At 39.3% G+C, this 16,844-nt stretch overlaps 1 protein-coding gene across 2 annotated transcripts in view; it reads left to right on the top strand.

The window, feature by feature from the left end:
• The window catches only part of GLIS3 (GLIS family zinc finger 3), a 492,055-nt gene that overhangs the window by 414,833 nt on the left and 60,378 nt on the right, over positions 1 to 16,844 (top strand). For both annotated transcript variants that reach the window (XM_032138518.2, XM_058431727.1), the window contains exon 6: positions 3,894 to 4,038. In XM_032138518.2, the coding sequence (XP_031994409.1) occupies positions 3,894 to 4,038 (145 nt within the window). The remainder of the gene's footprint in view (positions 1 to 3,893; positions 4,039 to 16,844) is intronic.

The raw sequence follows: 16,844 nt of genomic DNA on the forward strand, positions 1-16,844 counted from the left end.
GTAATCCCCAGACCAGTGGAAGCATCATCACCTGGGAACTTAGAAACGCATCGCAGACCTACTGACTCAGCAGCTCTGGGGTGGGGCGCTGCAGGTGATTTTCATACATCCCCAAGATTGGGAACCACAATGAAAGACCCTCCCTCCTGTCACTGAAAAATTTCCCTCTATCTTCTTAACTATTCCTGACAGCTAAGAAGATGTTGGTAAAATATACATTATGCAATTTTTTTAATAAATAATTGGGCTTCTTATTCCAAATGTAAAACTATGTTACATTGAAAGACACCCCTCCCAAGAGATTCTGCTATGTGCCTCCTGCCTCACCCTTTAGATCATTCCTGTACTAGAGAATGTTTAAAAACCTCAAGGGATCTGAAAGCCCCTTTCCTGGTCTGAAGATCTGTGAGGGATATTACACTTCCATATCATGACCACATTTCTATGCATACGGCTCTCCTTTGGAAATTTTACTTAAGGTTCCTAAGCTTGTTCAGTTTAAGAAGCCCTTTCTAGAACCATGCCTAATCTCAGAGAAAACCAAATTAACTCTCACCACAAAGTTGTATGGACTCACACCGTTGGAAAACATGAATATTTAGCGAAGCTAAGAAAGAATTGCCCGTCTTTGATGCCAGGAGTAACCCTAGCCGTGAAATTCCTTGCAGAGACTTCATTGGTACTGATAGCTATAAAACCCTAGAGTAGTTGGTAATAGAAAGCAGAAAAGCATCCATGTCTGCCCTTGGTAAAACATGTGGACCCCAGATCAGATTTTAATGATGGAAGGTAAATTACAAGTGATCACCAGAACTCATTCCAAGCCTTGAATTTTTTTTTTTTTTTTCCAGTTTTTCTTCCACGGCATGTGTTAGGTTAGTACCAAAATAACAAACATACCTCCCAAAGGTCCTGAAAGAGTTAGGCACTAATACAGACGGTCCTGGTCAGAGATTGCAATGTGCCACAGCTGGGGAAATTACAACAAAGTTATGTCTCAGTCACTACCTGTGTTAAATGTCCCTTCCCTCTATTTAGGGTCACTGTGCCACTTTCATATTCTTGGGCTAAGACCTGGACATGTATTTGTCTCTTTATAAAGCTATCTGAGACCCAAGAAATACTTCTCTCTGAATAGTAACTTACTGGTGTATATGTGTGTTTGTCTTTCTTTCTGATCAAAATTTGGTCATCATCATTGCCAGTAGTGTGTGCTGGTAATATATAGTAACCAGCTCTTTAGATGAAAAAGCCTGTTTGTAGAATTGCCAGTTTCCATGGTGTAAATATTTTCACTATGACCGATTTCAAGCTGTCAGTCTGTCATCATTGCATGGAAAGTTTGGAAAAGACGCACAAAATTGACACCTCAGATTGGTGCAAGCCAGCTTTGGCACATCATTGGAATGTAGAAAATGTGGAAAGTATTAAGTGCGTGCCTAATTGAAGAGACTACCCAAACAGGCTAAGTGTGAGCAACAAGGCTGTTTATTCACTCCGGTGCGAGCGGGCTGAGTCTGAAAAGGGAGTCAGCGAAGGGTGGTGGGAGTGGAACTGGTTTTATAGGTTTGGGATAGGTAGTGGAAAGGTACAGTTGGGGCAGTTTTTTCGGGCAGGGGAAGAATGTCACAAGGTGCATAGTCAGGAGGTGGAGGGAGGTCACAAGGCAGGATATCACAAGGTCAATTGATTATTTAGGGTAGGGCAGGAACATATCACAATGGTGGAATGTCGCAAGGTCGGTTAATCAGTTAAGGCAGGAGCTAGCTGTTTCTTCTTCTTTAGTGGTTCTCCTGTTGCTCAAAGCTTTGTGACTCCAGGAGGCCTGTACCTGTGGGTCACAGGGGTCACAATGGCTCAACCATGGTGTAGCCTGTTCAGAGGACCTTACAGAAAGCAGAAGAAAGGATTTTAAAAAAGGGAAGGAAATAAATTCATAATAGTACTACTGAAAGCAAAAATCAGTTTTAATGTTCAATTATATTACTTTCTGATATTTTATCTATGTATTTTTATGTAATTATCATTTTGTATATATGTAACTTTGAGTTTTGCTTTTATGTTCATGAATATCATTTTAATGGTTGCATAATATTCCATCAAGTGGAGGTAAAATCATTGATTAGCCCTATCTGTGGACATTTAAGACATTTTAAGTTCTATTTCCGATTAGGTATTGCTATAAATAATGCTATTTATTATTATATATATATATGTGTGTATATTTTGGGGGAGTACAAATCTGCTTTAACACCTCTGGCTATTTCCTTAAGACAAGTTCTAGAATCAAATTATTTCAATTATGGACCTTGAAAAAATATTCCCACATACCAGCTAGACTGTACCAATATTCACTCCTATGAACATTGTTGAACAATGCCTCTCTCACTGTACCTTCACTACTACTGTTTTTTTTAAGTTTTTGATAATTCAGCACCTAAAAAGACGTTTTAACATTGCACTTCTTTGCAAGTATGCGAACATTTTTCACGTTTATTATCATTTCTGTTTCTCCTTTTTTTCTTTTTTAACGGTTTCTGTTCAAGTCAAGGCTTTATCCAACGTCTCCTTCCCATTTCCACCTCCCCACCTTTTATCTCTGGTTTCATCTTCTATTTCTCTTCCCCAGGCCCCAGGCTCACCCTGCTTGACTCTTACTTCTCCGCACAACATCCAGGCACACCACAGGGTAGGCAGGTTCTTCCCCCATAGGTCTGCACGGCTTATTCCCCACTTCTTCCAGAGCTTTTTACAAATGCCATCTTCAAGAGGCTTTCCTTGATCTCCTATCTAAAGTTGCCATCCCTTATTCCTACTCACTGTCTCGCTTCTCTGCATCACTTTTCTCCATAGCATTTATCACCGTCTGAGGTTGTGTGTATTTTATTTGTTCATCATCTGCTTCCCCATCTAGAGTCTAACTTTGACAAAAGCAGTCAGTATTCCTAGGGTCTAGAGAAGTATGTAACAAACACTTAATAAATATTTGTTGACTGCATAAGCATACTCTAGCTCTATATCTAAAGGTTTAGTCTTGTCTTTATAAAATCCATTTATACACACACTCTTTAAATACCAAAGATGATTACCATTTGCAATATTTGTAACAAATATATTTCTAGATTGCTTTTAAGGTATTATGTTTTTGTACAAGCAGAATGTTAATATTTTTATGTCACTAAATCTTATATTGTGTTTTTTCCATTTCAATTACACTTAAAAAATTCTTATTCATTGAAAGATCAGATAACTTTTCACCTACAGTTTATTTTAGCATTTTTTATTGTTTGATTTTTTTTTACATGTAACGCTTTAATGTATAAGATCTAAATTTTTCTGTTTTTATGTAACTTACTGTTGGAGTTTTGTTGCTGTTAATCATATTGTTTTATCTTTGAATCATGTTCCATAATATATTAAAATTTAACTTGAGTATTTTCCTTTCATGGAAAATCTATAGGAGTTAAATCTCAATGGGCATTTCTTAATCATCTCTGGGATGTTTTCATGACAGTGTTTCTATTTTAAAAGCACTTTCCAAGATGGACTAAATCTACTTGAGTTTGTTGTTGTTATCGTTACAAGTTCTGATAAGATACGGAGCAAATAAAAGGAAGTATAATAGGAAGCTGAGTTGCCAGAAGTGGAAATATCAAGGACTGAAGTCAAATCCGCCTCTAGCCACATTTTTCCAGAAGCTCTTGCCAGGTGTTATTAGGATTGGAGAACTGACCCTTTTATTGACACTCTGTTAAGCTCTGTGCCTTACCCGTAGTTGCTGCTTGATAAATTTTTGTGGGTTGAGTTGCACTGATAGAGCATGATGCCTTCCCAGGAAAATATTCCAAGGACCAGCTTTCCTTATCGATGGCTCTTCCGTTTTCTCCTGTTAGTTGCGGTCCAGCACAGAGCTCCATCCAGACCTGCTCACAGATTGCCTTACCGTGCAGCCCCTGCAGCCGGCCACTTCCCCTAGAGATGCTGCTGCTGAAGGGACCGTGGGACGCTCCCCTGGACCCGGGCCTGACCTCTATTCAGGTAAAGACAGCAAAGGCAAAGCCAACCACAACTACCCTTTTTTAGGCCTTTTACTCTGGTTAAAAGGAATGCTCACGTGAGAAAAATTTTCCTAAGATCATCTGTGTTGTTCTTTATCAATGGGCTGCAAATTGCTCTCCACCCCTTCTGATTCCTGAGCTGGGTGTGGCAGCAGATTGTTTTTTCTCGTAAAGAAATAAAATAAAATAATGCATTACCTCTTTTAGTTATGGACTTCTGCCAGAAATTCAGTGCACCCAACCCTCGCAGTTATGTTACATTTACTCGCTTGATTTAGACTCGGAGGAAATGTTTCCTCCTTAAGCAGGTAGCAGGCTGCATGTGGATTTCTTTTTAATGTACAATTATTATTATTATTATTTTTATATTTTATTTTATTATTATAAGTTTTAGGGTACATGCACACAATGTGCAGGTTTGTTACATATGTATCCATGTGCCTTGTTGGTGTGCTGCACCCATTAACTTGTCATTTAGCATTAGGTATATCGCCTAATGCTATCCCTCCCCCCTCCTCCCACCCCACAATAGTCCCTGGAGTGTGATGTTCCCCTTCCTATGTCCATGAGTTCTCATTGTTCAATTCCCACCTATGAGTGAGAACATGCGGTGTTTGGTTTTTTGTCCTTGCAGTAGTTTACTGAGAATGATGATTTCCAGTTTCATCCATGTCCCTACAAAGGACATGAACTCATCATTTTTTATGGCTGCATAGTATTCCATGGTGTATATGTGCCACATTTTCTTAATCCAGTCTATCGTTGTTGGACATTTGGGTTGGTTCCAAGTCTTTGCTATTGTGAATAGTGCCGCAGTAAACATACGTGTGCATGTGTCTTTATAGCAGCATGATTTATAGTCCTTTGGGTATATACCCAGTAATGGGATGGCTGGGTCAGATGGTATTTCTAGTTCTAGATCCCTGAGGAATCACCACACTGACTTCCACATGTGGATTTCTTAATGAAACAGTTGTTGTCATCTTTATGTTTTAAAAGGAAGCCCCAGGTCTCTAAGGAAATTTTCACATCAGCAAACCAACTTATAAGAATGTTCATTCATGTTTGCCAACCATTGTGGGAAAGGAGATGGGATGACACTCCCAGACCACCTTCCATCTGCCTAGGTTTGAATAGTAGGTGACTATATTTGGAAAATTACATGTATGTAGTGAAAAACAAAAAAAAACAAGAAAAGATTAATATACCATAAGGAAGTTATTTTTCTTTTACTCAGCCTGGATTTTTATGCATTTTCTAGTCTCTGTAATGGTGATATACTTATGCAAACATAATTAGTGATTGTTCTTACATATGGAACACTCTTACAGTCATGCTATGAAGATGAAAAAAAGATTTACCAGCTCCACATTCCAGACAATGAGAATTTTCTATTTTCTGTGGGTTGCGGATACCACCCCCACCCTCCTCTGATTCCAGAGCCAGGTTTGGCAGCAGACTGTTTTTTTCTTTTGAAAAGTATGAATAAGCCATTAGAATTTAAAATTTACAGATGCATTGCAGTGGAATGGAAGAAAGACATCCTTGTACAGTGTTTTAAATTTGACAGTTCTCAGTTGATTCAGATGCAGGGAGAAAGGGCAGTAAGCAAATATTGCAAGAGCATCAGTCATCAAAACTGGGTCTTAATGATGGCCCATTGGACCTTTATCAGTTGCTTTAAGCACTTACTGTTTGTTAGGGACAACATAGCCTCTGCGTTTTGAGACACAGGGAGATTAAGAAGGGTTGACCAAACTTACAGAGGTTTCAGGTACAGGTTCATATACAGACATGAAATATATCAATGTGCAGTGTTACCAACACATACATAAATATTTTGTATTTTTTATATATATATATATATATATATATATATGAAAAAGCATGACTAGCTTTTGTTTTTATATGTCTGATTTGTTCAGTATTTGATATATGAACATTTATTTCAGCACATTAAATTAGCAAACAATTTTAAACAGCCAATAAAGCATTCCCCTACTACTTCAGTTCATAAATCTATGATCTTACTAAGAAAGATTGGAACCCAATAGTCAACAGTCAACGCTAACTAGAAATGATTGAAAAATGACCTAACATACAATATAAATGGTTTCTAGTGATGGGCTAGTCTGGCTGTATTTAATCCTCTCAGAAATGGGTTTGGGAAGCAATGCTATCCATATCTATGGAAAACATTAGCACCTTTGTTGTATGTAGCATACAGCATATGGCTCATTTTCCAAACTGTCACATTTGTCTTGGTGTCTGTTTTTATATGTCTGGTAGTGTTTTTAAAGTTTTAGAGTTTTAAATATTTTAAGGTTCAGCTTGAAATGTTTTTGTCATTCCAAGCAAATGTCCACTTTTTGTCCATGACTCTTTTCTATATTTGGTCCTCAAAAAGATTTTGAGCTCTGGAATTTGAGCCTCTGGCTGTGGTAGGTTTGCCTCCTAAGGGCCAAGGATACCTAAGTTGCTCCAGCCATCAGTGGAGTGTCTTCAGGTTGACCCACATTTTCCATAACTCTGAGAACACTTGAAACACCCAGATGATCATATTGCTCAACTTTGTTCCCAGAATTTTACTTCTCCAGGTAGCTTATCACCGTGAAAGTTTACCCTCTCTACTTCTTTCCTTTTTTTTTTTTTTTTTTTAATTGAGATGGAGTCTCACTCTGTCAACCAGGCTAGACTGCAGTGGCACAATCTCAGCTCACGGCAACCTCTGCCTCCCAGGTTCAAGCAATTCTCCTGCCTCAGCCTCCCTAGCAGCTGGGTCTACAGGCGGGCACCACCACACCTGGGTAATTTTTTGTATTTTTAGTAGAGACTGGATTTCACCATGTTGGCCAGGCTGTTCTCAAACTCCTGACCTCAGGTGATCCACCCACCTCGGCCTCCGAGGTGGCATGAGCCACTGTGCCCAGGCCCTACTTCTTTCCTTATTCCTCCTTCCCTCAGGTATGATTTTGCTTTCTAACTTTCTTCCTTTTAAAAAAATGTTACGCCTTTTGTTTTGCAGAGTAGGCAACAAACCAAGAGGCAGAACCGGGCAGGGGAAAAAATCATAAAACAAAAATTGTAAGCCTTTCTTTCAAAGTTCTAGAAATGTGCTTGTCTGGAGTGCATATTAACATCCACTGCAAACCTTTGCCCTAGATCTAGGGAAAGAAGCCAAACCATGAAAAATGCCAAAGGTGCAAAAGGAAACTTCATCCATTAGTTAAATGTAAAATCTGAAATGTTAAGACAATTTGATGAAGATTAAGACTTGGCTAAATAGCAAAAGTACTTGGAGTTATTCCCTTTTATGTTCTATTATACAAAATCAAGAAAATATTTGTTTAATGATTGTCAGGCACTTCTACCTTTAAGTGCTAGTAAATTAATTTATCACAAAAATATTTTGATGGAAACCCGTGGAGTATGTATGAGCATAGAATAGGAGGCAGTTAAATTTGGCATTGAACACCATAATCTTTCAGAAGCCACAACGATTGAGGACTTGTGGTGTGAAGAAGTCATGGTTTTGCAATGGAAATTCTTGTCAAGTTTATGATGCTTTATAACATTCTAAGAGAAGGATAGTTTGCACAGCATGAAGATGAACAGGGAAGATGGCAGTTCTGGAACATACAAGTCTTGCACTTCTCCTGAAGTGTTGCCTTCCCTCATTGAAACAAACTTTTCAGGTTGAAAAGATAAGCTAGAGCTTGATTGGAAAGCATTGCCTGAAAATACTTTTATTTATTTCTGTGAAAGATAATAGTGTCCCAGGTTAAAGCAGCCAAATATCACTTGAGGCCATGCTGAAGATGATTTTAATAAAATTAACGTGTTTACTTGTCTACTATTCTGAAAATCCCAGGCCTCCCCAAGCCTGCCCCTGAGCTAACCTGAGAGCAATGTTGTAACCTAACAGGAAGGCCAAGGCAGCAATGAGCAGGCCTCAAGGATGGCTCATTTATATTTTTTGCCCTTTTGATCAAAGGTTCTGTGTTCCATATAATAATGCCCCAGGCCAGGCCTGTAAATTTAGATGATTCATCTGATAGTCTAAGAGGGACTATTTCATAGCCCGTAGATGGAAGTGTGAATGCCACTTTCACGGCTTAGTGCTTGTTATCTTCTGGTGAACACCTGTGATGAACTAATGATATATAGAAGCCCATACTTGGTGAGTCTGAGATGTCATGGACAGTGTGGAACAGTGCCTGGTCTTGCCAGGGAGTCCATTTATTAACAGTGAATGCTGTATGGAAGATGATCTGTCCCATGAATGACCACAAAACTTATGGCTCCTTTCAAACCAAAGCTGCGCTACAGATTCAGTAAAACATGACCTTAGCAAGTGACCTAAGCCATGAAGACATCATAGAGGCCAGTGTGGTTGAGATGTTTGAGTCCCACAGAAACTACTCATCAAGGATGAGCTAACACAGCTGGAACACGAGAAATCTACAAGAAGAAGGGAATTTTATTGATTCCAGTTGTATTGGGTTATAAAATAATTATGTTTAGAGCTTACAATTCCTGTTGAATTATCCAAATTTTGAATGTAACCTTAGATTTTTCAGAAAAAAAATAGGTGTTTTGTTCAGATAATACAGGGAAATGTAGAAGGAAAAATACTTTTTTTGGAGCAGGATTATTTGAAGTCACGTGTTGTTATTCTCTTCCCTCTACCCTCCTTACTGGGAGGTGATGGTTTCTCTCTTACAATATCAATACTTTTTATAATAAATAGCACCATATAAAAATCTATACAGGATTTAACAGAAATTTGTGTAATCGTTACTATTTCATTTTAATGTAATTTTATGGTATATGTTTTAATACATTTTCTGCATTCTTAAATTGAGTATATTTGCTGTCATGGGACAGCTTGCAGAGTTGTGTTAGAAATAATTTTCTGTAAAAGTGCTTCATATAGTCTGTTCTCAAAAAATGGTTATTAAGTTAGTTAGAGATTTATTAGAGGGTTCTAAACTACCACACACATTTCCCAGTAGGTTAAACTTTGTAGGAGAGTTGTGAAGATTAAACAACATAACTACATAAAAGTCTTTAAAAAGACATAGAGCACTATAAAAATGCATAGTTATTACTTGCATTAACTTCAAAAGCACTGCTTTGCTTGGAATTCACAAAGGTGAAAAAGCAGCAGAACAATTTTGGAATCGGTCAGAAGGAGGTGGAAACTTGGGGCACAAAAGGGATTTAAAGGTAAACAAACATTTGGCAAAGTCTGTGTGAAGCATTCCTTTGAACTGCTATCAAAACCTTGCAGTTTTTGTAACCTCTCTTGCATCTGTGATGGTCCACCGAGTTAGATTGGAGAATGCAGTGAGGTCAGGAGCAAGCCTCATACTTCTCTGTTGAAGGCACTGGTCATTTTAACCTGTTAATTGAGCCCCCTCTCAGTCCTGAGCCAGGCTTTCAGTATGCATCAAATCACCTGGAAATCTTGTGAAAATACAGTTTGCTGGGTCCCACCCCCAGCATTTCTGATTCAGAAGGTCTGAGTGAGTCCCAAGAATCTGAATTTCTGCCAGACATTTCTAACAAGTTCCCAGGTGACACCACCAGGTGCTGCTGGTCCAGGTGCTGCTGCTGGTCAAATGTTTTTCACCCTTTGAAAACCATTGCTCTGGATCATAAAATGTAGCATACGACTTCTGGGAAAACATGACCTGAATTTTGACTGGGAGGAGTTAGAATTAGAATTGCACCGTAGTATCTATTTCTGTTTCTCACTACAGAAAACCTATAGGTGGATATTTTGCTTGTCACCCCACAGCAGCGTTACAATTACACTGCTCGTATTTTGATTAAGAATGAGATCTTATAACCATTCAGCTGAAGAAAATGAAGATTCTGATTCCCAGCCAGCACGGGGCACATTTGCATGTTTGCAGCTACTGTTAATGCCTTTATATGTTTGCAGGCTGCTTAATTTGGTGCTTCAATTTTTCATATCCACTTATTCCCTTGTATTCATGTTAGTTTTTCATGCAAGATTAAGCTGAATTACCCAGTTTTACAATATGTGCAAGTTTTGCTGTAAAAATATTTTTGTGGGTGAGCAAAAACAATTCCATACCTCACTGAGGACGAGCGGCAAGTAGCGAGGCTGGGCAATTGTAGCTTTATCCTTATTGGGAAAAGTATTGGTTATTTTTGTATTATTATTTCTCCTATCGGAAGGTAGAGGGTGAGAGGAGGGAGAGGATCAGGAAAAACAACTAGACTTAATACCTGGGCAGTGAAATAATCTGTACAACAAACCCCCATGACACAAGCTTATCTATATAACAAACCTGCACGTGTACCCCTGAACTTAAAATAAAAGTTAAATGTGTATAATTTCACCGGTAATCAACTGGCATATGAGAAGAGAAGGTTGGGTCTATTATACTCTGAGGTGTACCTGAAGCAGGTCTTAAGAAGGTGGCAAAACAGAGAATTCAGGATAGAATTTCTGAAATGAGAAGCTAATACTTTTTTTATGGTTAAGAGGTTATAGACCAGACTGCTGAGTCTAAAGTTCTGACTTTCTGCTTCAACTGAATTTGCCTTCCAAGGAAAGAAAAACATAGGTGGTTATGTCTCTTTCATGTGAAGAGTAAAGAAAAAAAAACTGTTCATATTCAGGGTGTTTGTAGCCACAGTGAAATTTCATCTTTTTTATACTTGTATGGGTACTGAAAATGTTAAGAATAGCAAAGACTCTAAATTAAGGGACATTAATGAATTATAACTTGGATATTACTTGCCATATTTTACAGTAATAAGAGAGCATATTGCAGGCACTGAATAGAGGGTATTGTGGAACTTATTCATTCCACGCAGCTATCAGCACTGTCCCAGAATACTGGCTTTTATGCTATCTTCCTCAATATTGTCATGGGCTGATGTGCCCTGCTCAGGTGCCCTGGCCGTGACTCAAACCATTAACACTGCCTTCACAGCAGGCATTGATTCATCAGAAGTTGCAGCTGCCTTCTTGGAGTCTTATTGGAGTCTTAGTTTTTCTACCTAAATTTCCAGGCTGCTTTTTTTTGCCTTGCTTCTAGAACTCCCTATTTCTAGCTGTGACCTGGGTTTGCTCCTGAGACTCCAGTCCTGTTCTCTCTAGTGAACTCAGCTGCTCATGTCCTGCTTCTACTCTCACTACCCATCAGTCCTGGATTTCAGAGTTGAGTCTTACCCTGGAGTTTCTACTAACACCTAGTCCTACCTTAAGAAGTGAGGGGTCTGTAAGCTTCACTGGAACCTTTTCCTTGGGGACGTAGAGAAAGTCCTTTTTTCTACCTTCTAGGAGTGAGTGGCTGCAGAAAGGGGAACTCTTCACGATTAAAAAGAAAATGGGATAAAGTCTCATCAACGCGCATAGGAGTTTGCTCCTCAGGCTGGTTCACAGGGATGCCTTTGAAGCATTTCTGAGCAGTGGATGTGCTTCATGAAAGATGCGATGCATCAGCCACCCTAGAAGATTTTGCAGTTGGGAAAGTAATGATCTAGGATTCATAGTTCTGGAGGACTAAGGCGGTTCGGAGTCACAGCTATACAAAAAGCAAGAATGGACGATATTTGTGTCTTTTCTTTTGAGACAGGGTCTCGCTTTGCCGCTCACGCTAGAGTGCAGTGGCTTGATCATAGCTCACTGTAACCTTGAACCGCTGGGCTCAAGTGATCCTCCTGCCTCAGCCTTCTGAGTAGCTGAGATTTCAGGTATGTGCCACCACACCTGGCTAATTTATTTTTAAAATTATTTTGTGTAGAGACAAGCTCTTGCCCAGGCTTATGTCAAACTCCTGGCCTCAAGTGATCCTCCTGCCTTGGTCTCCCAAAGTTCTGAGATTACAAGCATGAACCATGGCAGCGGCTCTTTTTTCTTAAATTACATTACTCACCACGTTTTGTACAATCCCTGTGATCATCGGTTTAGCCAATCTATGCTGAAATGTAACATTTGTAAATGGAAATGATACTTCTTCCCGTAACCTGAATTTTCCTCTTAATGGGATCAGTTGCTGGATTAAATGACGTAAAGAGTTCTTTAAACGTAGTAAGTGTTAAGCATCTAATAGTTGTAATTATTGTTGCTTTTATCTAAACACTATAAAAATACATGCTATAGTTCTGAAAATTAGAGAACAGGTGCCACAGATTACCAATTACCTACCTTTTCCTCCCCCTCCTTTTCCTCCTCCTCCTCCTACTTTCTTCTTCTTCTTCTTCTTTTTTTCCTTTTTGAGGAAAGAAGGAAAAGTGGAAGCCTAAAATTTTGGGAATATAATCAACGTCATTCAGTAGAATAAAAGAAAACTGAAATATGTTTCTTTACGTTTTATATTCCACTACTTTGCCAGTAGTTCACATGGCATTTTTTAATTAAGGAAATCTACTGTAGCTCTCTAAAGAAAAGCAAATTGGAATTACAAACCCATCACTGGGGTGGCAATGCCCCCAAACTCACAATGTCAAAATTGTGTTTTGATGGTTACTAGGGTTTGGTCATTCAAAATAGTGTTGTTGGTGGGTTTTTGTTGTTGTTTGGTTTGTTTTGTTTTTTAGAGACAGTGTGCTATGCCAGAAAGAACGTGGAGCTAAATCTAAACTCCGGTTCTGGATCTCCAGTCCCTAGATGTTCAGTTTTGGGGAGGTTACTTTTCCTTTTCTATAATAATACTGACTCCATAGGACTGTTATGAGAACTAAATGAGATAACATAAAAGAGTTCAGTACACTCCTTGGCAATTGGCAGATGCTCATGTTCTTTTCTCTTTTTTTCTTTTCTTCTTGCTTAAAATCTTAGATAATTAATTGTGAACCAAGTCAATGTCTGTGGCAGTGAATAGAACCCCTTCTATCCATGTCTTTTATGCGGGGTGCTACTACTTGGTAGTCAGTAATAGCTGTGCTGACATAAAGCGTTCCTTCCGAGAAGAATTCAAGTCAAGGTGAGGACTGGAGCTTCTGTATTCTAAGGCCCATTTTCTGATCTGCAAATTAGACTTTTGTTGTTGTTGTTGCCATGAAGAGTAGAAGTATGCTTATACTGGTTGTACAGCGTGCCATTGCCTGCTTGTAAAATGAATTTAATGAACAGTGGATTTGTGAGAGTGAGGCAGGTGGAGGAAAGGAGAAATGGGATTGATGGCCTCGGCCAGTGCAATTTTACACATTCCTTGTTTTGGTATTGCTGGGATGTAGCCCTGGTCCTGATGTCATTTTGTAAATAGGCTCTTCCAGGCCATGTCATTTATCTCAAAATACACTCTAAGGTGTCTAAAAAAACTGTTCTTGACTGTTGCTTACCTCAAATTTAGTTTCCATATTTCAAAAAACAGTTCTCTAGTCTTTTCATGATGGTTCTTAGTAGTTAGCATGCAACAGTTATTACACGGAGAACCAGCAAACTATGGCCCATAGGCCAAATCTGGCCTGCCCCATGTTTTTGCATGGCCTGAGAACTAAGGATGGTTTTAAGATTTTTTTAATGTAAAAATTTTTTAAAAGTTAGTTATTAGCCTTTAGGTGAGAACAGTTGCCTGAAGAATGTGAACACTGCCTCTTGACCTGCAAAGCCTAAAATATTTTCTGTCTGCTCCTTTACAACAAAGGTTTGCCAAGCCCTGTTTTATACTTACATCTGAGACATTCATCACAATGACTGCGTGAAATCAAGGCATCCATAAAGTGGATTAATTGAAATGAATTAAAGAGGAGAATATATTATAAGACAGTTTAGGATCATGTAATACATGCAGATTTTATCATTTTATTGATCCCCATAGATTTAGCAAATACTTTAATAGTCTTCTAGTCCATGGGTTTTTGGAGACTTTTTAAGGCCTAATATTTAAAACAGATAATGGTAAAGCTGTTTCCATTGAAGGCATCCAGAACACATGTACTATCCAATACTCGCAGTTTTCCCAGGGCACTCTATGGAACCCCAAAAGTAGTGGCCCTCAAATGGAACGGTTACTGGTTAAAGTCAACAAATTGCAAGAAGACACCTGCAGAAGCAGGCTGGGCCATTGTGGGAGCACTGACTAATGTGGCTCTCACTTAGGAAGAAGCTGCCACAGGACAGGTGGGGCTCCATTCTAGTTATGAGGTGCTAAAGGCTGGCAGAGAGCTCAGAGGCAGGGGCAGTCCTGGTTTTATTCTGCCCAAGATTTTTTCCTAGAAAGGAAAGTATCTCAAATTCTTGAATATCAAGGGTTATGGGTTATGTTTTCGAAAATCTAAGCCTCTCCTAGACATATAAATTAAAGCCTAAAGTAAAGCAAGTAATTGAAATACTGAACTTTAGGGACCCATCTAGTCACATTCTAACAGGAATGTCACTTGCTTCCTCAAAATATATTTTCTACCAGCAACAAGGATGTTTGAAATGGATATAACTGAAGGCTGAACCCTCCATTCCAGATACAGATAAAAGCCTTTAAATAAAAATTATTTGAAAAAATGTTGTATATGGGCATAAATTCATGACAGCATATGAGTACCTTCTGGCATCTATCTTGAGAGTAAAGTAAGCTAGGAGGTAACATGAAGCGCCTGATGGCCAAATGCAAGAGTGTGGTCAGAGTGTGAATAAAGGAGGAAAGGGGTTTCGCTGGAGTCATAACAGAACCAGCTTCGTTGTCGATGCACTTTCACCCAGGGCTCATGATAATCAAAGCTGTGAGCTCCTCAGTATACCATAATTCTCCAGAAGGGCTGTTGTTACTTCATTTTACACGTCTAGGAAAGGGAGAGGCTCTCTGAGAGAGTTCAGAGCTGGTAGGTCAGCCGTTGACTTTGGCTAGGATAATAGTGCATTAAATATCAGATTGGCTGTCTGTGCTAAAAATCTGTTTCCAAGAAGCCTTCACTGTGATTTTAGAAGTCACGTGAAAGGAGAGTGGGTGGGATTGTCTCAGCATGCTCTGAAAGGGAGGAAATATCTTTTGTGGTCAACATGGTACAGGTAGGAGATAGTTGAGGGATGAGTAATGAGGAGGTTGGGAACCCAGTATTTTTTACTGCAGCTTTTTTTTTTTGTGGCCAAGTAAAAGTTTTATTTCCAAAAAAAGGTGAGGGATCTTTCTTTAAGAACTTCCAGGAGTGACTGGCCACGTCCGCCCCATCTTTCTCCTTTTTTTCTGCCTTCCCATTATGCCCCGATGAGGATTAACATAACACACAGACCAGGAGGAAATGACAGATTTCCCACACGGTGGTCTCAATAGTTCGCTTGTTCCAGCCATTTTACTGACTTTCTGTGGAACGAATCCTTCGAAGGTGAGTAGCAGGTGGGTTGGGAGGTGGAGAAAAGACAGAAAAGGTAGGAGATTTGAGGTTAGCTGTGTCATGCATTGCTTGGAAAGATCTAAGAGGGCTGTATGAAAGGTTCGTCCCAGGGAAGTTGATAGAGCTGCCGGATGACGCCGTTCTGCTGGTAACAACATGTCTTTGTTCTGAAATGCAGATGTTTCCGGAGCTTTTCCTAACATGAAGTTAATTCGACCTGGTATTTAGGAATGCTTGATGGCACCTTTTGACATTTATGTGGATGGCATCAGCCATTATCTTCTAGTTGTATTGCAGGGTACTCCAGAAAAGCATATAAACCTGTATCCTCTTCCAAACACTAACAAACACCTCTTCCCTGGCTATAAATCCAGCTGCATGAGGTGGAAATGTAATTGGGCAGCCTACGCAGAAGTTTGGAGTTCATGGGGGAATATCTATTTGTAAGAGAACCTGAATATTCATGTAGCTGTGCAGACATCAATAAGTTCTCATTTTGCTTTATTTATTTCTGTTCCCTAGAGAATAGCAGCACGCTTAAGCTCGAAGTTAATAGGCATGTTCTACAGAGCCGTGCCCTCACTTACCTTAATAGAACATCTCCCTAACACATTTGTTTATCCGTTGCCAGGTAGCTCTCCCATCAGGTGACATGAGTATGTTTTCTTTGTCTTAGTGCATGGGAGACAGATGCCAATGTTTGCCATCAATTAGCTTGGGATAGCATATCAAGGATGTACGGGTGGTGTCATTTTAGTCTGACAGCCACCCGATCCAGTTGAGAAGGGATTGTTTCATTATCCTCTTATCAGGGCTGCTGGATAATGATACTCTACACTGCAAAGTGGGAAGGAAAAAAAAGGCAGAAATGATAGATTTTTAGGGATTGGCAATATTAAAAGTATTCATGCCACACGGAGAAGGGAAGGATTAGAGAGATGACTGTGCAAACACTTAAGAAGCTACTTTTTCCTAATACAGGTAGAATATGGAATGATGCCCTTCCTGACGCAGAGGCAGGGGAAAGGGGGAAATGCTCAGACATTAAGAAGAAAGAAAAAAGAAAACCAGCTCCTTCTATTCATTGGCAGCAAGGCTACGATTAGCTGAGGCCTCTCTCTCGTTCTCCAATTAACCTCAATACCAAATGCAGCCTTCCAAGTGACCCTGACAGGGCATTTTCCTTGCTAGAAATCTCTCCTGGTTTGTGAATTTAGGTTCAGAGAGCATTTTTCATTGAAGGACAACATAATTAAATTGCTTCAAGGTGAAATGCAAAAAAACCGCAGAAGGTATCAGACCTTGTATTTTCACTACTGGGGGCCAAAACTGAGTCACCCCCAACATTGGTAATTTTCTTCAGAATGCCTGAAGGGAAAGTCTTTCTTGAATCCTGAAAATTCTGGATCTTTATGCTCTTGGAGAAACAAAGAAAAAGAAGTGCTGAAAGTGTAAAAATACTTCAAGATAAAC

The sequence above is a fragment of the Hylobates moloch genome, unplaced genomic scaffold, assembly GCF_009828535.3.
Source record: "Hylobates moloch isolate HMO894 unplaced genomic scaffold, HMol_V3 SCAFFOLD_19, whole genome shotgun sequence".
Taxonomy (NCBI): Eukaryota; Metazoa; Chordata; class Mammalia; order Primates; family Hylobatidae; genus Hylobates; species Hylobates moloch.